This window comes from Panthera uncia, chromosome X (genome assembly GCF_023721935.1).
Source record: "Panthera uncia isolate 11264 chromosome X, Puncia_PCG_1.0, whole genome shotgun sequence".
NCBI lineage: Eukaryota > Metazoa > Chordata > Mammalia > Carnivora > Felidae > Panthera > Panthera uncia.
The window spans coordinates 37691761-37718878 of record NC_064817.1 but is presented as its reverse complement, the minus strand read 5'-3'; the positions used below and the strand labels follow the sequence as shown (position 1 = coordinate 37718878).

Genomic DNA, 27118 nt, shown 5'->3' with positions numbered 1-27118 from the left:
AAAGTTGACCAAAGAAAGACTTAAAATTGCTAACTACCTTACAAAGAAATGACCAGCTAGGCTAGTTATTTTTTTTTTTTTCTTCCAAGGAAAATTCTGAAGGGGAAAAGATAGATGAAAACCAATTCGTCAGCCCAGAAATAGAGAAATATAAAAGAGGTCGTTTTCAAGTCAGTAGTCTGTATGATTTTGCCAGTTTTGTCAGATATATACAAAACATGGAATTTATTATTCTTTTTTCTCTGAAGTACAGCTGATCAGCTTCAGGAGAGTCCCGGAGTAGGAGCAGTGCTCTCCCCTGTCCAGTTGGGTGACACTCCGCACTGGGAAGGTTGCATAGACACAGTTTTCAGCCAGCAGCCTTACGAGATAACTACAAAAACCAGTGGTGCAGAACTGAGTTACTTCCTGAATAGCAGAAAAGGTCTCATGTAACGTCCATGGAACACTATCAAGATGAGGAGGATGGTAATGGAGGAGCCTGAAAATAAAAGGGACGTTACTTTGGTATTCGCACTGTTAACAGTGTTCCCTAGCTCAAGGCTACAGGCACAGTCGGCCTCTGAAGGTAGGCGAAGTAAGGGTTCTCAAGAAAGTTCAAGGGCCTGCTACACAATGTCAAAGAATAACTTCCCTTACCTTTCTCCCACCTGGGCAATTTTCCTAAGGGTTTGAGACCACTGCTCTACTCAGCGCACCCACCTTTTTCTGTACTTCGCCAATCGGTCAAAACCTCTTAGGATAAGTTATTAGGATGCCCGTATTTTAGACTGCTTCCAAACAAACAAAACAAAAAAGGCTTGTGGAAAATGATTTCACGGATTATAATTTCATCAGTGGCTCGCTTCAGAACCTGTCTCAACGAGATCATGTATTTTGCTGAACATAATTCCAGACCATTGTCTTCTTCTTCAAGTGATCTTGAAGACCATTTAAGTGAAAATGGGAGCTACATTTCAGTAATTCAGTTTCTGATCACTGATCAAACTTTTCTCACTAAGAGAAAAGTACTGGAGGAAGTCAACAATTCGTAAATTATATCTGTGTTTCTATTCATGAAACTATTGATACGCTAGAGTAAAAAGCTTCCCCCTAAGCATCTGCCGGTTAACATTAAAAACTGTGTAAAACTTGTAAGTATACTTGAATTTCATAAGGTTATGTAACGTACCAGGAAGTTAAGCTCCATCAAATATTCCCAGGAGGTTAATAGTTCTGGTAACGACAAAACTTTAAATAAATATAATTAGCTGTAAAAGCCCAAGTCTATTTAAGACCACACTTACGGATTCATTTTGTGGACACTAATAACCTATGTACACATTTTATCAACCGAAATCAAATGACACAAAGGCTATGACAGTGTTCTAAAAGCACAGAAAGATTTTAAAATGTCATTACTGTGACATTATTCAGCCTTGGACTCACCCAGGAAGAAAAGTGAAAATGAAATACGCCAAGTTCATAGGAATAAATACTTGGAAGGAATGATATGACTGTTTCCTCATGCAGTATCCAACAAGCAAAAGGAAAATTTAAATATTCCATTACCTCCTACTTTTCAGGTGGCAGAACAAACACTGCCGCTTCCCTATCCAGCTAAGTATGTACTCACATGTTCATTTCACTTACTAATGTAAATTGGTCATAGACTTGCATCAGGTCCTCCATTTTATACTGTTCTAGCACCACAAAATTTTCCAGGTTTCCGCTGGTTTTTCGTGCACAATCTTGGCAATGCACTATGTAGGTCTTTCGAGAATTGCTCTCATTAGTGACAAAGAGCAGATCAAAAACCTCCACCTATTTTTATGCAAGAGAAAAAGCATTCAGTGGAGATCATGGTATTTATTTATTGTACTGTTTTGGTATAACCACAGAATTCTGCTTTACGTGGAATTGTGGACAGTGATCTCTGGTTAAGAGTAGGTACTAAGGGGCGCCTGGGTGGCTCAGTCGGTTAAGCACCAAACTTCGGCTCAGGTCATGATCTCGCGGTCCATGGGTTGGAGCCCCGCATTGGGCTCTGTGCTGACAGCTCAGAGCCTGAGCCTGCTTTGGATTCTCTGTCTCTCTCTCTCTCTCTGCCCTTCCCCTGCTTGCACGCTCTTCCTCTCTCAAAAATAAATAAACATTAAATAAAAAAAAGAGTAGGTACTAAGACAAACGTGGTCATGTCTGAGAATCTTTAAGAGAGCCAGGTATATTCTGCACCAAACCCAAAGACATGGGTGGCACTGCACATGTAGGGGAACGATCTCAGAGAATGACACACTCGTTACAACCACTGGCAAAAGCCTAGTTCAAAGGCTGATCAAGGTCAGCCTATTTTTGTTTTGAATCCAAAACACTGGCATACAACCAGAAGAAAGTGATTGTTATTTTCCATTTACTTGTCGGTACTCATCACGGAGTACTGTCTTCTCCCACAGACTGAGCTCCTCAGATGAAGACTATGCTTTACTCACTTTTGTACCTCCAGAACATACCACACTGCTCACACAAACCTCAAAACCTACGTGGTGAATAAATATAATCTGATTTTACAGATGAGGAAACTGAAGAGGTCAGTGACGGTGAGTATTCAGTTATAAGCCTCATGTGAGGGAACAGGAGTACAAGCAAAAAGTGTGCTCATGAGTATCGGATGATTTTAGAAATAATAACCTCTAACTTTTACAGAAAGACTGATGAATTGCTAAGGTTCAGGGGGGATAAGAAAGAACAGTTAGGGATAGGAGTCATTCTCAAATTCTGAAAAGCGTATACACTTTTTTTTTTTTTTTTTTTTTGAGGCATAACACACCTATCTGATCTCCCAAAGACTTTTGAGAGAGAGCATGAGCAAGCGAGTGGGAGAGAAGTAGAGGGAGGGGAAGATTGAGACTCTTAAGCAGGCTCCACGCCCAGCGCATAGCCTGATGTGGGGCTCGAACTCATGACTCTGAGATCAGGACCTGAACCGAAATCAAGAGCCGGATGCTTAACTGAGCCACCCGGGTGCCCATGATCTCCCAAAGATTTAACTTTGGCCAGTTATACAACATCAGAATAGCTGATGGATTCAACCATTTCAAATAAACGTCAGTGTCAGAATACAGAATTTCAAGGTTTGAAATGGATCACTAATATCTTTGGCTTTGGCAAATCCTTGAATTTATACAATCAAATTCAATGAATTTATTCAATGAGAATACGCTCATGACCTCATGTCTTCTTTGAACAGTGTGTTCACTAAAATCTCAGTATTCACCCACCATTTTACCATTACTATCAATGAACAACAACGTGAACCTCATGATCCGAACTAGAAAATTTGTAAGCATTCTTCAACCTGTCCCTCACTTCGGCCATTTGATGAGTTGTCTTGTGGATTTTACTCTCTAAATATTCTTGAATTCCTCTCCTTCTTTAATATTCGCACTACAATCTAGGGAAGGCCTTAGGATAACAACTCTTAATTAAGACCCCTGTAACATAGCTTCCTATCTCCATTCTCTCCAATCACATTTCTCTTTGAAACACATACCCACCGTTGCTGATGCTCAGCAAAGCTTCCTACCACCTAGACTCTTAAGTAGAATTTGCACTGCCTGTGTGCCAGCCACACTGGACGACTTAACCCTTTTCTGAACAAGCCATTCCATTTCCCAAGTCGTGGGCCTCATAATAACATTCACTCTACCTCTAATTCTCACCATTTTTTAGCCCACCGAAGTCATACTCACTCATCCTTGAAGGATGGACTCAAACTTTAATACTTTTGTGAACTCTTATACCGATACCAGGAGGGAAAATTAGGTCACCCTCCCCCTCAGTGTTATCGTAAGTCAGTAAGACCAACCTCACATTCACCACAGGCTCATGTACAATTAGTTGTTTATAACTGGTCTTCTCCGAGTAGAATGTAAGCTCCTTCAGAACAGGTACCACATTAATATTGGTTTCTGCTTCTCTTGCCAGCCTTGGCCACAGGAGATTGACCAATGTCTTAGGAATTACACTAGAGCGAACAGTGATCTGCCCGGAGCTGTACCAAGCTACATCCACTTTCCTGTCTTCTGCATACATCTGGATTATTCCCAGTTTAAAATCTCAAGACTAAACTTCTTGATGATCATCATTTGTTAAAATATCCCTCAGACAGAGGACACTGTAGTAGATTACTTTTAGAATTAATTCATTGTTACCAAAACAGTATGTCCTGAAATTCAATTTTAATAAAATAGCTAAGTAACAAGAAAATAACAAGCCTGAACACAATGTCAATTGCAGGAAGCTGCAGGACAGAAGAGCATAAACACATTTCAAATAAAAGTAACTAAAGAGAATCCAAAAGTAGGGAGGTAAGAGGCTTTATAAAATAACAAGATTGAACACAATGTCAAATTCAGTAAGCTGCAGGACATATGGGTATACGTACATTTTAAAGAAAAGTCACTCGAGAGAAACTGAAAGTAGAGAGGTAAGAGGCTTTACAAAACAACTGTGGATAACATCGGTTACTTACCTCACAAATGCTACAGTAATGTGCAGGCTCTTCTTTTGTCCGCCCATGCCATATAATCTCTTTTCCCGCAGCAATGAGAGCTTCCCTCAATGTCTGACATTGCTTCAGAGTTCTCAGAAGACAATACCTATTATGGGGGAAAAATTATTTATGACCAGCAACAGAGGACTGGATGTTTTTAGCATAAGAGATGAACTACCAGAAATATAGAAATGCCAAGAGACCAGGTTGTAATATCTGTGACTTTATCTTTTGTAAATTTCTCAGATAGCGTCTTAATTAAAAAAAAAATAAGGCCAACGCTCAGCAAGTCTGATGACAATATTAGATCATTTAAAGATGAAAATGGATATCGGAATATCAAAATATAGTGACCTTAATATAAAAAACAAAAACAAACAAACAAACAAACAAAAAAAAACCAACCCTGACTCCTTGCTTAAATAGAAGTTGCTAGTTTTGGCTCTTATTTGGGCAAGTCAATTAACCTCTTTGGGAGTCAATGTCCTCACCCTTGACCTAAGGGGTATAAATTCCAGATATGAACTGCTATGATTCTATTAAGGCAGGAAGGCACATTATTTCTACCACTACTACCTGGACACTCGTAAACAGCATCGTCTGCGAAACTGCTTCTGAAACTTCTGAGTCTATACACAGACAACCATGTATAGATTTAGGCACTACACGATACAAAATTGGTTTCTCTACAGTGCTAAAGAAGAAAAAAAGACATTACTTGATTTTAACTTGAGGATAATATAGTGGAATCTTTCATTTACACTACCACGAGTGAACTCTTCTTGTAGTAATTTATAACTTTTCTACACTCATGATACTAACGATACAGTGAATCCTCAATTTGTGCTGGTTTCCCTACAGTTTGCTGTCATTACTTGGAATTGTCTGCTAAATTCTCTTAACTCTCCTGTGAATTACTGGCTCAGGTTCTCCATTTGCAAGAGGCTGGACTAGAAGATCTCTGAGGTACTTTTCAGCTCTCAAATTCAGAGACAATGAAAATGCCCTAAAGAAAAGGAAATGGGTTTAGCAACTGAGTACTGTTTGAAAGCAAAGTTCCTGCCTACTTTATTCACTGCCTAGGACAGTGCCTGGCATATAGTAGGTGCTCAATAAACATGATTACTTAAGTGAAATTTAAAGTATCATAACAGCATATTTAATTTCTCTTAATTTACATTTCCTATTTCCTAAGTTACAAGGTCATAGCATTGTTACTCATCAGAACCCATGTAAATTCAAACCAAGGTAAAAAAGATGACTAAAAATATGTGTTAATTTATTTAACAAATATACAACAACAGCAGCTTTACAGTTGTAAGGCAGATCCTTTCAGTTTCATATTCAAAGAATTTCACTCTTAGTTTGGCTCCGGCAATTGTTGTGTTTAACTTACGTAGAAACCAAGTAAGCTTTAGATTCTGGTTGCAGGTCAAAGGTAGGGCAGCTGTGTGTGGAAGGGGCAGGAAAGAGGTGTCAGGGGAGGTAGCAAGTAAAAAGTCAGATCAGGGCAAAAAGAGAGGGCATGTAATTCCAGACTGTGCCACCAGCTCTTGAACAGTACCTGCTCCTCCCTTTTTAACCTCTCCGTGTCACATACAATTCGCCCCTGATGCCACTGAGCTTACTGAACAAGTTTTCCAAGCAGGGCCTCAAAATAAGGTCTCTTTCACAGGAAAGTAACGCCTAAAACTTTGCCGATACCTTTAGAAGATTTGCAGACTCCGCTACGCTCTTGTGTGAGAGAACAAACAAAAGTAATAATACAATAAAGGACATAAATAATAAAACGTAAGAAACAGGAAGCATGGTATTAGGGACCTGAGACATGTTATGCCACGTAACCCTGTGCAAGAGGCACATCTCCATCTTACGAATGAGCAAACTAGGGTTCAGAGAAGCAAAATTTGTGTGATGTCATAAAGCTTATTTTGAAATGGTTGGGCTAGGGGTTTGTAAAAACAAAACCTCCAGCCTCCGCTATCTCACACTGTACTCTCTTCTTGCTGGTCTCTCTTCCTGTCTTTCTACCTGCCTGCTCCCCCCGTCTTCTCTTTTGAACATGAGATTCTTAAAAGCTCAGCAAATTTAAGTTTTTCTTTTTCAAACACACAGCCTGGCTTCTGTGGAGTACTACTCCACTCTACTCAGTGAATGAACTTTAACCTCCAATGCTACAGACCTCTTTGGTAGACTACAGTTTATAATTTATGGCTCATCGGGTAGTTTCACCCAGAAAAAGGCGATTAGTATGTATTTTTTTCCTGCAAACAATGAAGGGTTAGAGCTAGGGTTATTAGGAGTAAATACTAAGGCATGAGTATTCTGCTTCTGGAATCACAGCTCCAGAATTTTTATTTTGGGAGACTAGAAAACCGTCAATTCAACTAATGCGATCTGACAACGAATCACCAAATTGTGGCTTCCCCCCCTTGTCCTTAGGTCTTTTCCTTCAAAGTTTTTGTTTCTTCCCATTTTCAAAAGGTAGCAGTTGAAACAGAAGGAGAATTGAGAGAAACAGAGGCTCTTCTGGAGTCCACAGCAATGAGCAGGTCCTAGAGAAAGGATGTGATTCAACTGAAGGGTAGGGAAAAATCCATAGAAAATAAAAACATTTGGGGAAAGGATTCCTAGAAAGATCTAATATTCAAGACTTAACAGTCACCTGTTCTGTTTTGGTTAATCACAGACTCTGATTTCATATGAAGACAACATTTGAGTGTATCGAAGAGCTTAAAAAGTAAGAATCAAAATCACTGTTGTCGTTTCCTCTTCACTTCCCTTTTGATGAGTTTTAATAAATTTATCTTACAGCAATGAAGAATGCAACTTGTTAAAAGCGAAATACAGCACTAGCAAAAAGTGTAAAAATGTAGAAGACAGAAGATGCTGTTTTTAACAGATGCATTTTAGGAACAGGATCAGAAATGATTTCAGGAGCTAGAGAAGCAGGGAATTCTTTGACTTTTAAGATCAGTCTGGTGTCAGGACCCAAGCCCTGTTTTTAGCTGTCTGGATGAAAGACTACACAAAAAGGCAGGGGATATTAAAGACAGCTCTAGCCTGGAAGAAAACCACAAGGAAGAGGCTGAGTGAGGGCTTGTTGTATTTGAGGTTACACAGTAGAATCTAATCCACCCCAAAAAGCCATCTACAAAGATGGACCCACAAGAGGGATGAACTTTTAGAGAACCATGTTACAAAGGGCCTAGAAATACAAATATACTTGAAATACCAGAATAAGAAAACTCAAGACAAATGTAAGGACAAACGATAATGTACAATATAATCATAATCAACACACTGGGCAAAAGATAAATAGACAAAAGTATGCCACGAATGCTAGAAGGAAGGAGAAGCTCATCTTCAGTTGAGGGGGGATTGGGAAATCACAGCAGTTTCCATAAAGAAGTTGTCAATTTAAATGTGAGCAAGGAGAGGTGGGAGGAAAGGATCTTCTAGGCAGAGGGAATGCCATGAACAAAGCTAGTATGGGGATTATTTAGGGAACAAATAACTGTTCTTACAAGATTTTAATCTTGGGATGGGATTTCTAGGGACAGGAAAATAAAGGAACAAAGCCATAGTGACGTTACGTAATGTTGAAGTTAAGACGACACTGGGAACTACTCAGACATTCTGGGGGCAACCTGACCAAGTTGCCAAAGTAAGTTCCCAAATATCAGATGAAACATGGATGGGTTAACTTGGCGTGACACTTTCTAAATCTTTACGGTAACAATCTTAGCCACTAAGAAGTAGGTGGTGCACAAAATTAAAGTACACCAAGAGGTGCCTCGCCTTGACCAATCTTCCTGAAAAGAGCCACGCAGGCAAACTGAGCCAACATGTGAGCCTTTGAAACATACCTGCCACCTGTCACTCCAGGGGAACATTCCTCTAGGACAACAGGGAGTGTCTGAATGTCAGGAAGACATCGAACAGTTTCATTTGAACCAACCACATGGCGGAAAATCAAGGTCTCAGTCAATGATAAAATGGGTATCTTAAGAATTTTAAACTCTTGGATGGAAAATCAAGCATGAAAGCAAATGTTAACCATGAGGATGCAGAGTTTTAGAGTTTTTGGATTTTGTTTATTCAGTGTTCTCACAAAGCAACTGTAATGTTTTACACAATGGTGCTTTAGAAGACCCAGCCCCAGGACAAGGACACCAGGATCTACAGGCACAATGGACTGGTCTTCATGGCTAGCCCCTCTTATCCAATTATCAGGCCAACTGGCGATTACCAAAGAGTTGGACTACACCTCATTTATCCATTTAAAAATGGGAATCAAAGGGAAAAGGGAGCTAATACTGAACAGTTTGCTGTAACGTGTACTCAACTCAAAACCTCTGTGCTTGTGATGAAGTTTCTATCACGTAGATAGGGTAATAATCCATAATATGTGCAAACGAAAGGGGGAAACAAGAATACTGTTAGTTTTAAGCGATCTAATCTAGTCTAGGATGTTAGGGACTTGCCTGATCAGAGGATTCATCTAGGCCACTGTGAAAGAGATTCCCAGGGTTCTTCCCATACAGCTCTGAATTTACTTGTTAAGAACAGAGACTAGAGACCTAGTTAGTAAGAGTCTCAGATGATTTTTATGATCAGGCAAGTAAGAACCAGTGCAAACCTCTTACTTCTTAAGCGGTGAGATGGGAAACAATGTCTAAAACTTGTAGCATTATTTTTCAACAGGCCTTGGTATGATACCAACTTCACAAATGACATGTTTACCGTAAGACCATAGACAGAAAACTGCAGTGCAGATAAGAGAACATTCTAGAGCTAGACTGCCTGGGTTCAAATCCCAGCTCCACACATACTTCTTATCCTCCATGCGTCAGTTTCCTTCCTGCAAAAAGATGACACCTAACTTACAGTGCTATTGTGACAATTACATATGTTAGATAAAGTGCTTACATTAGTGCCTGGCAGTTAGTGGTATTTAAATTTGACACGTCAAATCCTTAAACCGTGTTGAAATGATTGTATCGTGAATAAACCGAAGTTATTTAATTTGAAAAAACGGTGCAATGAGTGCCAACCAAAAGTGCAATAATTATACCAAAAAGAACACAAAACAGATTATTTACAAGTATTTGGTCGAGATCCCATTAGGTCAGGATTTCTCAATCTGGGCATTACTGTCATTTTGGGCTGGATAATTCTTTGCTGTGAGGGGCTGTCCTGTGCACTGTAGGATGTTTAGCAGTATCCCTAGCTTCTACCCACAAAATACCCGTAGTACCCGTCCCATTCAAATCAGGACATTGCCCTCATGTTCCCTGAGGAAGGGGGCAGGAGGAGGCAAAACTACCCACATTTGAGAACCACTGCACTGGGTCCATGAATATTACCTGAAAACCGGAAGGTGATGGGGGTTTCTATCACTGATATTAATAACTGGAACTACAGCTACCATTTGCTGGGCGCTTACTCTGTGCTAAGACCCACATAATACTTGTGGACGTTATATTAGAAAGACAAAATTCTTATTCCCATTGTTCAGAAAAGGAAACAAAGACCAGTAGGGTTTGGTAATTTGCCCATTCCCCCCACCGCCAATAAATGGAGAAGGTGAGATTTGAAGGCAGGTTGGACTCCAAACAACTACACAGAGCTGCCCTGCCTGGAATATTTCCCTGAGGTATTAAATAGCACAGAATCTAAGACTTTGGAAAATTACACAGGAAAGGCAAATAACGAACATATAATGATCACATATACACAAAAGGCTCAGAGAAAGCACATAAAGCATTAATATTGTGCATATAAAATGGTACGCTTGAAAACAGAAATATAAAAACAGTGCTTTGTAAGTGGTCAAAAGAATGACAGAATGATATGACAAGAACTTAAGTTTGTGGGGGTGGTTTTTAATGGACTTGGTACTATTGAAATTTTAGACAATTTATTTTCAAGTATTGGCTTATAAGTTATTCGCATTTTTAGAAGGTATAATCACCTAGCAGATTACGGGGAGGTTGACAAGAGACTGTATATTGGGAAAATTAGCCTTCTACTCCTTTGCACACTGCCTGATATGCTCCTCCCAAATCTAAGACTTCCTAATATTGAACTTTTCAGAGGAAAACGCGGTATCTGGCATTCTGTTTTTGACATCTGAAAATGTACTAAACTACTTATCATCACAGCGGTTTCAGGGGAACTAACTAGTAGGAGGTGGCGAAACCAGAGTTTCCAATGTGTCAGAAACATACGATCATTACATTAACCTAACAGCCTAACATGATTGCAGCAATTTAAGCTGTATTTGTTGGAATTGGCCTTCTCTACTGAGATTAAACCATTCAACTGCATCTGAGAGAATCTACTGCTCTGAAAGCCTGTTAATCTACAGGGAAATCTCATCAGTACCGGCTCCAGAGCTCACTTGCTACACTATCATTTGATTCCTTTTCAAGGGTCCTGTTAAAAGGAATACTTCAATGCTAAAACATAATGAATATACGAGTCTTATGAAAGTGACGTTAAGAAGAGCCTCAGCACTACGCAGGGAGAAAATGCAGGCCACGGCAATGTATCTCAAATATCTGAAAAATGGGAATTATGAATTTTCAAAGAACGTTTCTCTTAGCTCCCAACCAGTTTTAAAATTAAAACCAAAGGGTAAAAGCTGTATATTCTGATGAAGATGGATAAACAGCAGCAATAATCTCCCCACCTTCGATTTTAGGTGTTAAAGTAAAACCTCATTCATGCAAGACCCACTAAGGAGACCACCTATGACATAGTTTTACACTGGAGTGGGAAAGGGGTTTACTAAAAGTAAATGCTGTCAATAGTTCTCAAAAATGTACAACCCAAATAAAATTATGAGAAAGCAAATTCACAACATGGAACTCTGTGTAACACAAAAGTCTGCCCTCTTCAAAAAAAAAAAAAAAAAAAAAAAAAAAAAAAAAAAAAATCACATAAAAAGACTTGACTTGTAGATTTAAAAGAGACCGAAGACACAATGTCTGCATACTGAATTCAGTGTCAGCATAGGGGCTGGTGGGGTGGAGAGATTTAAGAGCTACAAAAAGACATTTTTGGGTAGTTGGGAGAATATCGAATGTAGACTATTAGCTAATTACTATTGAATTTCACATCTTAAATATGTTGAACAGTACTGTGGTTACATGAGAATATCCTTATTCTTAAAAGATGCAGATTGAAGCATTTGGGGTCATATCATAATGTCTGCAAATTACTTTTTCGTATGGCTCAGCCAAAAAACTCTGTGCCATGCGTGTGTATACAGAGACTGCTAAGTGAATGTAGCAAAAACTTATCTGATGACTCCAGATGAGGTTAGATCAGGTATTCACTGTACTCTTCTTTCAACCTGTTTGGCAGATTTTAAAAATTACAAAATAAAAAGTTGGAGGAAAAAGTAGAAACCAGTTCGGGAGCGGGGGTGTGCAGCAATGCGTTATAAGCAAATACGACGTATTTTACAGAAGAACAAGATATCACACTGGAAAGCTCGTCACAGTTCCATGAATTAAAGGAAACGATCGGTAAGCGGCCTCAGGTTTACAGTCTTTCTCCTTTCATTTCTTTGTGTGGGCACTGTTCTACTTTAAAAATAGCTAATGGTTCAGAAAATTTAACTTGTACCCCTTAGGAGGGAGTTCCCGTCAGCTGGCTGAAAGCCATAAATGTGTACCTCAGACTCCTTCTCTAAGCAGTAGAGCCCTCTAGCCATCTGGTGACCTGACAGAGACTCCCACTAAAACATCATGCGAGGAACTGACGTTCTGCATGTCTAAAGCCCACCAAGCTGGTAATCCCAGCCCACACCTAACTAGGTTCCTCTCTTCTTCCTTGATCCCTAGCTTCATCAACTGCAGGAAAGTCCCGCTGCCCGGCCCAAGGCAACGCCCCGGGAGCACCCGCCTCCACACCCAGTCCGTCACCAAGTGTCATCTATTTTACCCTCAAACCTTGGTCTCTCCTCTTGTCTGAACTGCAGCGACTATTCTCATTTATTCCTCTAAATCTTCTGTGCTCCATTTTATGCTTCATCTTGCCGCCAACTGATCTAATATGCAAATATGATCATCATTCAAAAGATTTTAGCAGCCGTTGCCAATGTGAAGTCTACCTGAAATTTTTCGCAACAAAAGTTTAAATCCATACTCTTCAGCTGATGTGAAGAAGTAGGGCTCAGACCCGAAAAGACATTTAAAAGTTTGGTCTCAAGAAGGAGAAACTAAGTTTGCTTATGATGTATGGGGTATGTGGAAAGAAGTTTTTATGTTCATTTAAACAGTTGAAGGAAATCAAAAGAGAGAGTTACATACTGAGCTTCCACTGCCATTTTTCTAAGGAGTTAGGCTGTTAACTTTACGAGTCAAGTTCACTGCATTATGAAATGAAAGAAGTAATCAAGATGATGAACAGTCTTTTGACCATGCCAACAACGTAGGAGGTATTTGGGAGAATGTGAAGCAGAGCATGAAGATTAGAGTATTTTAGTTAAACAGCTAGGATGTAGAAATTGAAAGAGATTGCTACATGACTTACTCAGATAAAGTACTTTATGGAACTGGAGGACTCTAAAGGACCCAACTTGAACTTGGAAAGTGCAAAGAAAAAAAAAAAAACCACCAAGAATAACGCTGACTTGTTTAAGCAACTACAGGTAATTCATTCTCAAAATGGTATCAAGGAATTAGCAGGTGACAACAGGAGATAGCACCATTCTCCCACTATTAAATCTCTTGGTGCAAACACACTTTCAACCTCTTATACTACTGCCAATTTTTCATAAATTTTACGTAAACTCATTTGCTGTCAAAACTTGACTTGAGGCTATAAAATAGTTTTCACTTAGCTCATCAGAGTGACTGTAAGATTTACTGCAGAAATACTAATGTGTTTGGTTTCAGGATAACGTCACAGACCCTACTCGAAGGACAAAACAGATCACATGCGCCTTGTATTACTGTTCTAAACCCAAGGAATTCTGAATACCGAGCTACATTTGGCCGAAGGGGTTTAGGATAAAGGACCATGGAGCTGCAGTCCTGCTACTTCTGTGGGGCCCTTCCTAAATGTACCCCTCTCTCAGAAGTGCCTTGCTCTGTGCTCCCTCACTTTTTTAAGCAGTATCTTCACAAGCAAAGATCACGTATTTGAACGTATTGACTATTTCCCCATTTATTATAAGCGGCCTGAGAAGTCATCAAATCCCTTTCTCCCCGAGCACGATACCACAGCACCAACTCAGTTCACGACAAATATCAAACAAATATGAAGGCACGAAAAGAACTGGGTAGAGCTGAACGGGTGAGGAGATGTGAAGGCACAAGGTAAATTTTGCTTACATTCTTTTTGATTACAACTTAGCTACGAAGACCTAAAACAGAAAAGTCACAGTGTTGATTCACAGTATTTAAGAACCAAAAACAATAATTCAGGAAGGAAGTTAAGCTCCAATCCACTTCTTACATGGAGCAGATACTTTTTTTCTTTTAAAACAGGCTACAAGTCACAGGTTCAATGTGTACGGAATGGATCGTTTACCAAAAGAGAATTCAAACAAGGAGAAGAAAGGGGGGAGGTGTAAACATTGCGGTTCAGATTAGAGGCTTCAAAATGTGAAAGAGAGTAGTAAAAATAAAATGGAAAATTCAAGCACTCATCGGACGGCATCGGTGGGAACAAGAGCTGACGAAGTAAGTGGGGGTCGGATCTGAGGTACAAATGGGGATTTTAAAGAAAGAATGAGCTCGTGTGTGTGCCTCTGCATGCTCGGATCAGTTGGTCACTGGGGAGCGCAGCAAGAGAAGTGACTGGGGCATATCAAAGGTAGAAAAAGCCAAGTGCTATGGATGGTGGAGTAAACAGGAGATGAAGAAAACGACTCCAGGCAGAGGAAAGGAATGCCAAGAGAGAACCATTCCTTAAGAATTGGTACAGCTCACAGGCCAGGACAAACCGATACCAGGCTTGAGGACCAAAGCAATGATGTGGGTACAGTTTTACAGCAACGACGAGCCTGTGGAAAAAGACCCCCTCTATTTCTGTAACGATATATTCCCCATGCTCTCCTCTGGCCTTTAGTTCGTTCACCTATCCGCTTTTCTTAAATTAAAGTATTCCTCTAAGCTCTGTCCCCAGCTCCTCCCCTTTTCTTTCTCTCAAGGCAAAACCAAACGGCTAGATAGAAGACTCCCTAGTCTGCCAGCTTTAACTTCGCTCTCTGGAGTTCTGCATTTCCTACAGCTTCCGCTATACAGCTCTATGCAACTATTTTACCGGCTCCTCAAACTTGCCACCGCCCCCAAATGAAGTCCCGTGCCACAGATACGTACAAGTGGCTTTTACGCAAGACAGCTATGGGCTTAAATCTCGGCTCTAACCAACTGGGTGACCGTGGGATGCTGAGAGGTATAACTGAGATACAGTCTGGGAAGCACTCTTCTTAGTGCTCAGTGAAGCACCAAACTTCACTTATTAGCTGGCATTATTACTAAAACCATCTAGGATCCAGACTTGAAAACCCAAACTACCTGTGATTCATTCCTCTCTCTTACCATGCAAAAACTTCCTCTATTTACTTCACTGCTAGAAAGATCTGTAGGAAACCCAAATTAGATCCTAATAGTTAAAAACCCACCAAAAGCTAACAGAACAGACTTAGCGATCGGTACACAATACACAATCCACCAAGAACTTTTACAACTGTAGCTTATTCTACTATTCGCCACACACTTGTCCTCAAGCTCGAATGTACGCCAACTGTTGTTAACACGTACGTAGCAGAGTTGTGCCCTATATCCGTTTAAGATCATGCAAATATCCAGGCCGGAAGAAGTCGGGGGAGGGAGGAGCCAAAGAGGTAGGTGTTGGGGACAGAATGAGAGCAGGGGGAAAAGATGAGCTGGCCCTCTGGGCAGCAGGACTTCCTCTGAGCCTCTCACAGAGCAAGCAGTTTTCCATGCCGAGTATGATCCTAATAGTACGGTAAGGCCCTCCACATAAGCCAACTATTTTGCCTGGTGCTCAAGTGAAGAAAAGGGATTTATTCCCTCATGGGAGGAAAATGTGACTATGCTGGACTGAAGGACATGTGGTATGTACTCCTTTGTAGATGAACCGAAGCATCTTTCTGCTGGCGCAAGAGTTGGGTCTTAAACTGACTTTAGGTGTTACTCCTCCGTCCTCTGTCCTCTCCCTGCCTCCAAATCTTTACCCTTCGCGCAAATTATCTGCTTCCCAGAGTACACTGACTTTTCTGAGTCCGTGGAGCTGGAAAAGAATCCAGTGGACTTGTCGTCGTATTTCGTTCAATCTACTTATTTATATGCATTTTTCCTTCAAGACAAGACCTACACCTGATACAGCTGGACAAGCACACATACCCTCTGTGCCTAGCCCAGAGCCTTGTAACGTAGTCAGCGAATATTCATTAAACAAAGTACAAATGAGAGAAAGCGAACAATGCCGGCTGGGGAAAAGTACATTTGTAGCAACAGCTGAACGACTATGGTTTAAGAGGGACGTTTCTGAAGCAAAGTTTAGGGGTCTGAATTTATGGTGAACATTTACAATCAGTGTAATGACAAAAGGAGCTTGCTAATCACATCTCATGACAACTCAAGCTGGGAGCAGAATTCTTAATATAATGAGGGACACAATCAAGATTCAAATGATTGAACATTTTGTAGCGCAGAGTAAAACGAGAGTCAAATGAGTATGTAAGTGCACTCAGGTTAAAAAAAATAAGGTAAGTAGGAGGAAAAACCGTATCGTGGGTAATTTTGAGTTGGAAACCAGCCACATTGGTGTGTATCCAATTTCAACACAACACAATTTTAAAACAAAGATGATACAAGGGTGGATACTCAACATTTCCAATGTTAAGAGGGATAATGATAAACTGGAAGGAGTTCAGAAGGATGGCAAGGATGATGGGGGCGGAGGGACGGACATGATAGAAGTGAGAGATGTTTAAATTAACGTGGGCCAGGTAGGAAGAACAGGATATGACAATGATCTTTCCTTGATTCCTGTCAGATATAATGAGATAAAAGGACAGACAAGTCCTCACACCCCACCACCAATTACATTTATAGAATACGGTCCCCAAGATCCAACTTTTTAAAAGGATTTGTACATCACTTGCTATGATTTGGGTTTCATTACCTCGTGTCTCTCCTACTACTTCTGCCCAGGCCTAAATAAAATACTCCAAGTGATAAAGGACTGTATCGTAAGATAATCCAGAGGCGTGTTACCTTGGCCACACTATTTCTGTGTGAAGGAAATTTTGGACTTAGGTTTGAAAGCATTTTATTAAGGCAGGATTACTTTTAAATGACAGTATTTTGAAAATAACATATGGTGACCAAATTAATATAGCTGCAGGAGAAATATTTAACGTAAGTACTACTTTAACAAAGACGAAAACTTATTTTATATCAGTGAGTATAAAGCAGTGTATTCCAAAGTGAGTTTTTGAGATCAACCCCTTAAAAGATACTGGTCAAACAAATAAGTTTGGGAAATACAATACATTATAGAACCCTCTTCCTTCCCCATTCACAAAACACACCAGCACTTACAGTCTCTACAACAGTTTACAAAAACTAATAAAAGAATAAAGGACTTGTAAAACTTTATCTAATCCATCTTTTTCTGTATTTCTTTGACCAGAATCCCCCACCTTTCCAGGGTAGGGTCAGCAGTGGTAGAAAATACAGTTTAGGGAAACACTGCTATATAGCACTGTTTGAAAATAATACTTCTGAAAATATTTGCAAAATAGCTAGGACAGAAACTGACAATAAATGAGAAGCTTACTAGGATATACATATTCAAACAACTTGCATTAGGTGTTTAAAGCAGCTAAGAAAAGGGACAATTAAAGAAGGATGATCTCATTAAAACAATTAAAAACTTGCTGTTTTAGTTAAATCCCTATATTAAATGCTAATTTTTCTGTACCAGCAAATTATTTTGTGATGCCATTCTCTCCCCGTGATACTAAGGGCAGTCTTTCGATATTAAAACTCAAGTTCTCCTAGGAACCAGGTGGTTCACAGGGTAGTGGGGAAGCACTGGTCTGTGAATCTACAGGTTTAGAACCATCCGTGTGCCTTCATTCCTCTTCGCACCATAGTGTCCTGACTATTTGGAAGGGAAGAAAACTTTTACTGTGTGGATTCTCATATTACATTTTACTAGACTTCTGGACCATTTTGTTGTGATGTCAACAGAATTCAATGCGGGGGGGGGGGGGGGGAAGTACTGAATAGTTAACACTCCCCAAAAAGAGAGGGACTACAGCAGTTTTAGAAAGCACTTACTTAATCATTTCAAAAAGCTTTGGATCTGAGACCTTGATATTTCGTGCCATATTCCAGGAAAGATGAACCATGGGTACTATTGACTTCACACTTTGCAATTTGTTCCATTCGTACCGTTCCACTGCCAATTTATACTGGCAGGCTAGGAAAAAAAAAACAGTTATAAAGCAACCCAAAGTACCAAAAGATATGAAGTTACCATTATCACCTCCTCAGATGATATCATCAATACCAATTCTGAAAACCTCAAAACATTACAAAAATAATTTTTATGTTTCTTTGATAATTATGGTCATAACAATAGTAGGGAACACACAAAGAGTGCTTACTGTAACTATGTGCCAGGCATTGTGCTGAGCTATTTTTATACATTATCTCATTTAATCTTTATCATCACCTTATTAATTTTATTATTCCCATTATACAGATGAAGAAATTGAGGCCCAGAGAGGTTATATAACTTGCCCAAAGTTGCAAGAGCCAGGTCCTGGTCCTAATCCAGGTCGTTCTAGCTCCAAAGGCCATATTCTCAATCTGAAGTATCTACTGCCTGAAGGCAGGCATAATTCAAACAGATTTTGACATAATAGGGCTATTCATATGATATAACCACATAAAAGAAACATTTCAAAGAATGAATAACCACTCTACTTTGCCTTCTCCCATAAAGGGTTTCCTTTATAAAACAAAATCAAGCACTCTAAAAATTATGAAAAGTATATCTTCCTTGTATATAAAGACGTAAATTTATTATTTGCTGAGATCTATGGTCTTGGATTTCTACCTACTAACTTGAATTCAATTTCTTGTACTACAAATAAAAATTCTACTCAAGGAGATACAACTTTTCCTCCAATTTCTAGTGAGTTATATTCCAAGAAAAAAAAAATAAACCTATCAGATACAATCTTTTATAAATTAAACTGTTTTGGGTTTTTTTTAGCATATTCTTTAAAATACCTGTAAGTGGACCAACATTCCAAGCAATGTTGTTGCACCAGCCAATAGCCTGAACCCAATGAACAGTGCCTGCATTTATCCAGACCAAATCTCCAGGTCGCTGAATAAACCTATACACTGGAACATTTGCTTCATAAAGATCTTCAAGGTTAGGCCACCAAGAACCCATTAGGAAATTCAAATTATTTCTGAAATAAGAAAAAAATAATGCGAATGGATCAAATACTTTAATAAACTACTTAGTAAGACTGGAAAACAAGGTCAAAAGTTATTAAAATATGCTCTTTTGGCATTGCACTGAAACATAATTGCCCGTGGAAGAAGAACTACTCTATGAAAAGTGAGTGAAATTACAGTTAAGTACTGACAACTTCTCCAACGATCAGTACTACGACCTCAAGCTGATTTTTCCAAGATCCAAATGAAATCTAAAACTCCTTTTAAGTAACACATACATGAACCTTTCCTTTCCTTTCCCCTTTCCTTTCCTTTCCTTTCCTTTCCCTAAAAGCTATCTGACTGAACCCTTCTTCCTGGAGTACCAAGAAATCTCTAAAACGTAAAGGGAAGGTACATGTAAGTATTAGGAACTTCCATTTCTGAGGGAAGGTGGAAAACAGAACGGTCTCTACTGCTGTTTTGAATCCTAAGTAGGAAAGAGGGACAGGATGTCAGCCTCTACTGTTCTGAAGACTGCTTACCTAAAACTAGGCAGCTGAAACCAACGGCATAAAAAATGAACAATCACACACATGCACAAATAACCATCATCACTGCCACCACCACCAATACACTTTGGAAACACTCTACGGACCCTAGCAGCGAGCTTTTACTTAAAAATCTGGCCTTTTATTCTACCTTGTCAAGATACAATGTGAAGTATTTTTTAAACTATATAGCAAACTTTTCCTACAGAAGAATTTTATAAAATTAAATTGGCTATGTTTGGGGGAAGGAAAAACTTGCAGAATGGAAATGTTCCTTTCCTTAAGATCTAAGAAAACAGTCTTCACTGTATTTCTATGTCCTGCGCCGAAGGATAAAGTGTACTTTGAAATTATTCTCATTGGTTTAAATTTAATTTTTTGTCTAGATCAAGGGCTGGCAAACCAGGGCCCGTGGGCCAAATCCAGCCTGCCTATTTTTGTAAATATAAATTTTACTAGAACACAGCCATGCCCATTCACTGGCGTATTATTATGTGTGATTGTCTATTTACTGCAGTGACACAGTTGTGACAGAGACCATATAACCTGTAAAGCCTAAAATATTTATTATCTGGCTCTCTGTGGAAAAATCTCACCAACCTGTGATGTAGATGGAATGTCTGCCTTATTTTTTTCCTTGAAAAAAATGCAAGGCTGCTCTTCAAAGTCTAGAACAGACTGCCAATGGTAGCCTAACTGCAAGGGATATGGATTGGCTTACCGTCTGTGATAACGCTAAGTAGATATACAGTCCAGAAAAACTTGCCTATGAAGCAAAACATGATTACAAACACAAATCCTGTTCCCACTTCACCCATGTGTTGCCATCATAAAATTGGAGAAAATGTTCTATCCAAAAGCAAGCAAAAAACACCCCCCCAAAAAACAAAAAATTAAAGTTACTCAAAAAAGCATCCTTTTTATTATATATTCAAGTGAATGGTTATTTCAAGACAGATATTGTTTAAAGTCGTAACACAAGCTACAGACATGGTCAACATCAGTCAGTATCAAAAGCAACAATCCTTCTGTGAAACAAAATTACACTGAAATGCTGAAGTAGTAAGTGCTGTTTCTGCAGCTTAAATTTACCTAGCCCATCATACCTTGATATTTTCATTATCTCCAAGTTCACACTTTTTAGACATGATCTGTCTCTTCCAATTATCTTTGTTCCCAGGTTACCTCCCCATTTAGAGAAGGGGAAAAAACCCCCCCAAAATTCTAAATCCTAGATTGTAAATCCCTACTCAGAAATAATGAATAAGGATCAGTGCACTGTAGCTGTAATAATATACCACTATCTCACAGTTTAAGAAATACAAATCTTTCTAGAGCGCGATGGAGATTTATTTCCTACACAGCACTGCTCTTTCTCTGCTACTACCAGATTGCTGGTCCATAAAAGTAAGCACAGATTAAAGTAGATCAGGTTATTTCATCAGAGCATCTGAAACTTTAAAATTTCACATCTTTGGATTTCTTATCAGAAAGGAAATCTGTATGTTAAATAGCAGAAACAGTGAAGGGTAGTTATCTTTTGCTTGTATATAAGGAAATTTGGGACTAATGTGGGGTTCTGGGTAACTATATTTACACTTCTTACTAAATCAAGACATTTACGGCAAAGATCCTGTAACCCAAAATAAAAAAATTACAAGTTAGTATGTGGAGTATGTGTGTAATTAGTTTTCAAAGTCTCTCATAATGTAAATGTTTTGGGTGGTTCCCCCATTATCTTCTTGGGGTGGGGAGAATAACACCAAATGTATATATAATTTATGCTTTTAACCACAATAATTCTTCAATGTTATTACTAACTGAAAATATCAGGTGCTTACATAATGGAGTACTTTCCAAAAAAAACAAAAAAACAAAAAAACAAAAAAACAAAGGAGAGAGTAAGTTTCCATTTAGACAAATAATTAAGTTTAAATCAATGAGAATAATTCTAAGGTACCCTTTAACACAAGATAAATAAAGGAAGGCTATTTCTAGGAGCTTAAGGAAAGGAATACCTTCCACTATGTGAGTTCCTTCAATTATAGAAAACAAAATCTGATGCAGTTGATTACATTTTATAAAATTCTTCTATAGGAAAAGTTGCCAATATAGTTTTAAAAAGAATTGACATCATAGTGATAGGGCAAAGAGTAGGATGTTCAAGCTTGAGTTATTAATAACCTATAACAAAGGTGCTCAATCACAGAATTCCTTCCACTTCTAAAACCACTTACAGTAAAATAATTTCTCTTGCAATACAGACCTCCCACATGAGCCTGTATTTACGCATCAATTGTTTAATTAACCTAATAAACAACTCAACCTTCCTATCCTCTAAATTCAAGACTGTTACTATACTATTGCATGGAGTGCTTTCAGAGCATCTTTCTTAAAGTATTCTCAGTAATACAAAATAATAGGTTTGGAATCAAATCAATTTAAATGAATGTTTTGCTGAACGGTAAGCTGGTTACATACATTAGGATATCCAGTAAGTCGTCCTTTACAATTACTGTTTTTAAATAATTATGTTTAAAGAAAATTTAGCTTGGAAACCTACTTTTCACAGAAGTCATTCAAAACACCCCAGTAACCTTCTGGGACAACAAACCATTCACAGTCACCTGGACCAATATTTATGTTAACTGAACAGAAGTTGTTATTTTCTTGGTGGCCTGAAATGTGAAAAGAAAAACAGTAATTAGCATACTATAAATTCTATAGAAAAATAGGTCTTTAGAAATGAGACCTCAGAAATGTTCAGCAAAGAACGTTCTAGTGGTATTCAGGTGTCTGTCATCATTTTTGTGTCAAGTCTAGTTTGAGAGCAGAGTTTGGCCAACTCCTAACTTATTTAGTAAGAGCTTCTGCAGAGGGCAGCCTAAATCATTATTAAAAGCTCTAGAGCCAGGCTCCTAAGCTTATGAACCTGGGCAAGTTGCTAAACCTTTCTGACTCAGTTTCCTTACATTTAAGATTAGATAATAACAATTCCAATAAATCATTCTGTTGTTTTGAGGATCAGTGAAAGAATGACCGCTTCGAACAGCACCGAATACATGGTAAGTAGCAGTAGCCATTATTGATATCGTTACCACTTCTTTGTGAACTAATCCCCATTTCTCATGAGTAGTATTTGGACATCAGTAAAAGAGGCAAGAAATCTGGTTTTCAAATATAGCTGTGGGAGTACCATCAACAAAAATAATGGAGCAGGTAACTCTGGGGAACTTTCCAGAAACACATAAAACAAAACAAAACAAAACAAAACAAAACAAAACAAAACAACCTAGTAAAAACTGCCAGAAGCAAACTTACCAGAACTCTGGGTGATACTCCAAGGTTTACAGCAACCAAGTGAATGGATGGATGACCAGAAGAAAGAGAACTTAAAACCCAGTAGGAGATGTCACTCTAACTTACCTTATTCCCACCCACATCACTAGTGTGTCAGTGGACTTAAAAATGGTGGTCTTGTGTTAACTGTGTGAGTGTTCCTGGTTCTGGAGAGAGCAGAGTGGATCCTGCTCCCAAACAATTAGTTTTTCTGTTTTGACCTGACTGGAGTTTCCCAAAAAGACTGACACAAGGAGCTTCACTCTATCAGGGCAAGTGGTTCAGTGAAGGTTCTCCCCAAAACACTGAAAGACCAATGAACAAGCTGATGCTACCAGGGGCAAAAAAACAAAAAACAAAAAACACCCCAAAGAAACCAACAGCTGGGGCAAACAATAGACATACAAAAGGCCTAAAAGAAAGGCTGGAGAGTGAGATTTGTGGGGGGGAATAAGGACTTTGAAAAGTTCCTGTGAATACTGGAGAATTTAGAAAGCGACATGCATACCCAGAGCAGGGAGCATGTTCAGGAAAACAAACAAACAAACACCTAAGACAATAAATTTTAACTTCTTGCTAATCTTTAGGCTCAGTGCAAGCGAGGAGGTAAAGGCTACAAGTACAATTGTAAGCAGCATGGCTAAGTGTAGAAGGAATGATTGAACACAGAGGCGATCTGCAAAGACCTGGAGAATTATTTTTTTCTTTCCTTCCTGTCCAGGTTTTCCATTCTTCTTTCCTTTTTTGCATAAAGCATTGAAGGAAATCTCTCTCAGGTCACTGGTTAACCACTGAGATAATGGAAAAGAGACTTCAGTATTCAAGCACACCAAGGAATACAGTCTTTGTGAAAAGACTGTGGAAAAGTCACTGAACAAACTGTAGCCCACAACAAGCAAGAAACCCTGGATGTAATTGCCACACGATAATATTCAATATGTCAAAATATCAGCACAGTGCTATGCCAAAGGGAGAGAGACTTCGGGGACCACATCCAACAGAGAACAGAGTCTTTTTTTGGGGGGGGGGGTAATTCTCAAAGTCAGTTTTCAACAAAAAATTGTAAGGTTTGCAAATAAACAAGAAAAGTATGGCCCAGTCACAGGAGGGAAAAAAGAGGAAGAAATTAACAAAGTTATTCCTGAAAAAGCATGGACATTGGATTTACTAGCCAAACACTTTAAATCAACTGTCTTAAATACACTTAAAGAGCTCTATGAAACCATGAACAAGAACCACAGGAAACAAGGAGAATAATGTCTTACTTAACAAATTGAGGTTATTAATAAGGAGACAGAAATTACGATACAATTTTGAAGCTACAAAGTACAACCAAAATTAAAAATTCACTAGTGGGTTTCAAACAGCACATCTGAGCAGGTTAAATAAAGAATCAGCAAACTTGTGGAAAGATCAAATGAAGCCAACCATTTTGAGAAGAAAGAAAATAGAATGAAGAAAAATTAACGGAGCCTAAGAGACCATCAAATACACTAACATGTGCACTGTGGGAGTCCCAGAAGAAAAGGACAGTAAGAATATATAAAAAATGGTCAAAAACGTCCCAAATTTGACAGAAGACATGCAACTATACATCAAAGACGCTAAAGAAACTCCGAAGTAGAAAAAACTCAAAAGAGATCCACACAAAGACACCTTACAGTCAAACTATAGAAACCCAAAGAGAATTTTGAAAGCAGGAAAAAAGAAGTGGTTTGTCACATACATGGGATTATCAATAAAATTAACAGCTGATTTCGTATCAGAAACCATGGAGGCCAGAAAGCAAAGAGGTAACACATTTAAACTGCTGAAAGAAAGAAAAAACATGAACCAGGAATTTCGTATCTGACAAAACTATTCCTCAAAAATGAAGGAGAAACCAAGACATTCTCAGATAAATACAAGCAGAAGGAGTTTGTCAGTAGCCAATCTACCATAGAAGAAAATGCTAGAGGCTGAATTTTCAGGCTGAGTTGAAACAACACTACACAGTAATTCACAGCCCTATGATGAAGAGATAAAGATCTACAGTAAAGCTAACTGCCTAAGTTGGAAGATGCACACTTTCCGATTTTGAAACATACCTCAAAGCTACAATAATCAAATCAGTGTGATATTGGCATAAAGACAGAGATAGAAATCAATGGAAGAGCATCAAGATTCCAGAAAGCAATGCATACATATGTGGTCAACTGATTCTCAACAAGGGTCTTAATAAGACCATTCTACAGAGGAAAGAATAGTCTTTCCAACAAATGTGCTGGAACAACGGGATAGCTGTGTAATTTGGACACTTAGAGTTCATACCATATACACAAATTAACTTCATATGGATCAAACATCTAAATATAAGAGCTGGAATTATAAAAATCTAAGAAAAAAAACAGGGGTTAAAACTTTACGACCTTGGGTTCAGCCATGGTTTTTTACATAGAACACCAAAAGCACAAGGAACCAAACAAAAAATGGATAAGCTGAACGTTATCAAAATTAAAACCTTCTGTGCATCAAAGAACACTATCAAGAGAACGAGCCAACAACTCACAGGATGGGAGGAAATATATGCAAATCATATACCTGATAAGGGATTAATATTCAGAATATAAGCTCCTACTATACTCAACAACACAAGGATAAATGACTGAATTAAAAAATGGGCAAAAGACTTGAGTGGACATTTTTTCAAAGCAGATAATACAAATGGACAGCAAGCACATAAAAATCAAAACCACAGTGAAAAACCACTTCACATCCATTGGGTCGGGCATAATAAGAAAAAAAATGGAGAATAATCAGTGTTGGTTAGGAAATGGAAAAACTGGAACTCTCACACATTGTTGGCATGAATGTAAAATGGTGCAGTTACTGTGGAAAGCAGTTTGGTAATTCTTCAAAAAGTAAATGTAGAATCACCGTATGACCCAGCAATTTAAATCCTAGGTATATAACCAAAAGAACTGGAAGAAACAGGGATTCTGACAAACGCTTGTACATGAATGTTCATAGAAACACTATTCACAACAGCTATAAAGTGGAACCAACCCAAATGTCCCTCAACCGATGAACAGATAAGCGGAACGTCCTATAACCATACAATGGAATATTCGGACATAAGGACTGGTCCATTAGTACGATGCAGATGAACCTCAAAACCACGCGAAGTGAAAGAAGCCAGCCACAAAAGGGAACATACTATATGACTCCGTGAAAACATCCAGAACAGGTAATTCCATAGGGACAGAAAGTAGACTAGAGGTTGCCAGGGGCGGAGGGAAGCAGGGAATGGGAAGTGAATGCTTAATGGGTACGAGGTTTCCTTTTGGGCAGGTGACACGGTCTTGGAACTACACAGAGGTGATGGCTACACAGCACAGTAAATATACAATATGCCAGCTGCAACTGAACTGCATACTTTAAAAGGATTAGTTTGGCCGTGTGATTTTCACCTCAATGAAGAAAACTGTAGGTGCTCTCACCACACTCTTTTACATATATATTATATAGCACAATGTGGAGATGGTAGTCTTAATACCTATAAACGATCTCTTGCCGTGGGCAGGTGGCTGGAATTGTCCATGGTATGGACTCCAAAATAAAATTTAGCACTAATTATAATTAGAGATGCTGAGATCCCACCGTCAGACTCAAAATCTTTTGGGGGCAAGCCTGAGAGCATCTCTATAGTTTAGAACATACGTGACTGATCATAAAGTCCACCGAAGCAGGGAACACTTATATTTATCTATGTAACTCCAGGAACAAAGTGTCTGCCCCATAAAGTATCAGAATAATTTTTTATTTTTTTTTAACGTTTATTCATTTTTGAGAAAAAGAGAGAGAGAGAGAGAGAGAGCAAGCGAGTGAGCTAGCGAGCCAGGGAGGGGCGGAGAAAGAGGGGGACAGAGGATCTGAAGCAGGCTCTGTACTGACAGCAGAGCCCGAGCCCAATATGGGGCTCGAACTCATGAACCATGAGATCATGACCTGAGCCCAAGTCAGATGCTTACCGGACAAATCACTCAGGCGCCCCTAGAATAATTTTTTAAAAATTGAACTGAGCTAATGAAACTATACATTTCTTCTAAGACCGAGCTAATACAGTAACCACCTAAATATGGTTAATATAAACTGAGATGTGCAAAAACTGTAAACTACACACTGGATTTCAAAGACTTAATGTGAAAAAAACATGAAAAATCCCAGGAACTTCTACAATGACTACATGTTGAAATGATATCTGG

At 38.8% G+C, this 27118-nt stretch overlaps 1 protein-coding gene across 10 annotated transcripts in view; it reads right to left on the bottom strand.

Annotated features, from left to right (window-relative positions):
- Positions 1 to 38: 38 nt before the first annotated feature.
- Positions 39 to 27118, bottom strand: part of KDM6A (lysine demethylase 6A) — a 206335-nt gene continuing 179255 nt past the window's right edge. For 9 of the 10 annotated variants that reach the window (XM_049644569.1, XM_049644570.1, XM_049644572.1 and 6 more), the window contains 6 exons: positions 22099 to 22213; positions 18829 to 19016; positions 17869 to 18010; positions 4511 to 4637; positions 1633 to 1803; positions 39 to 481 (listed from right to left, as the gene is read on the bottom strand). In XM_049644569.1, coding sequence (XP_049500526.1) covers positions 452 to 481; positions 1633 to 1803; positions 4511 to 4637; positions 17869 to 18010; positions 18829 to 19016; positions 22099 to 22213 — 773 coding nt within the window. In that variant the 3' untranslated portion in view covers positions 39 to 451. Of the gene's footprint in view, positions 482 to 1632; positions 1804 to 4510; positions 9396 to 17868; positions 18011 to 18828; positions 19017 to 22098; positions 22214 to 27118 lie in introns of those variants that run through there. The other variant, XM_049644576.1, reaches the window with a different exon arrangement.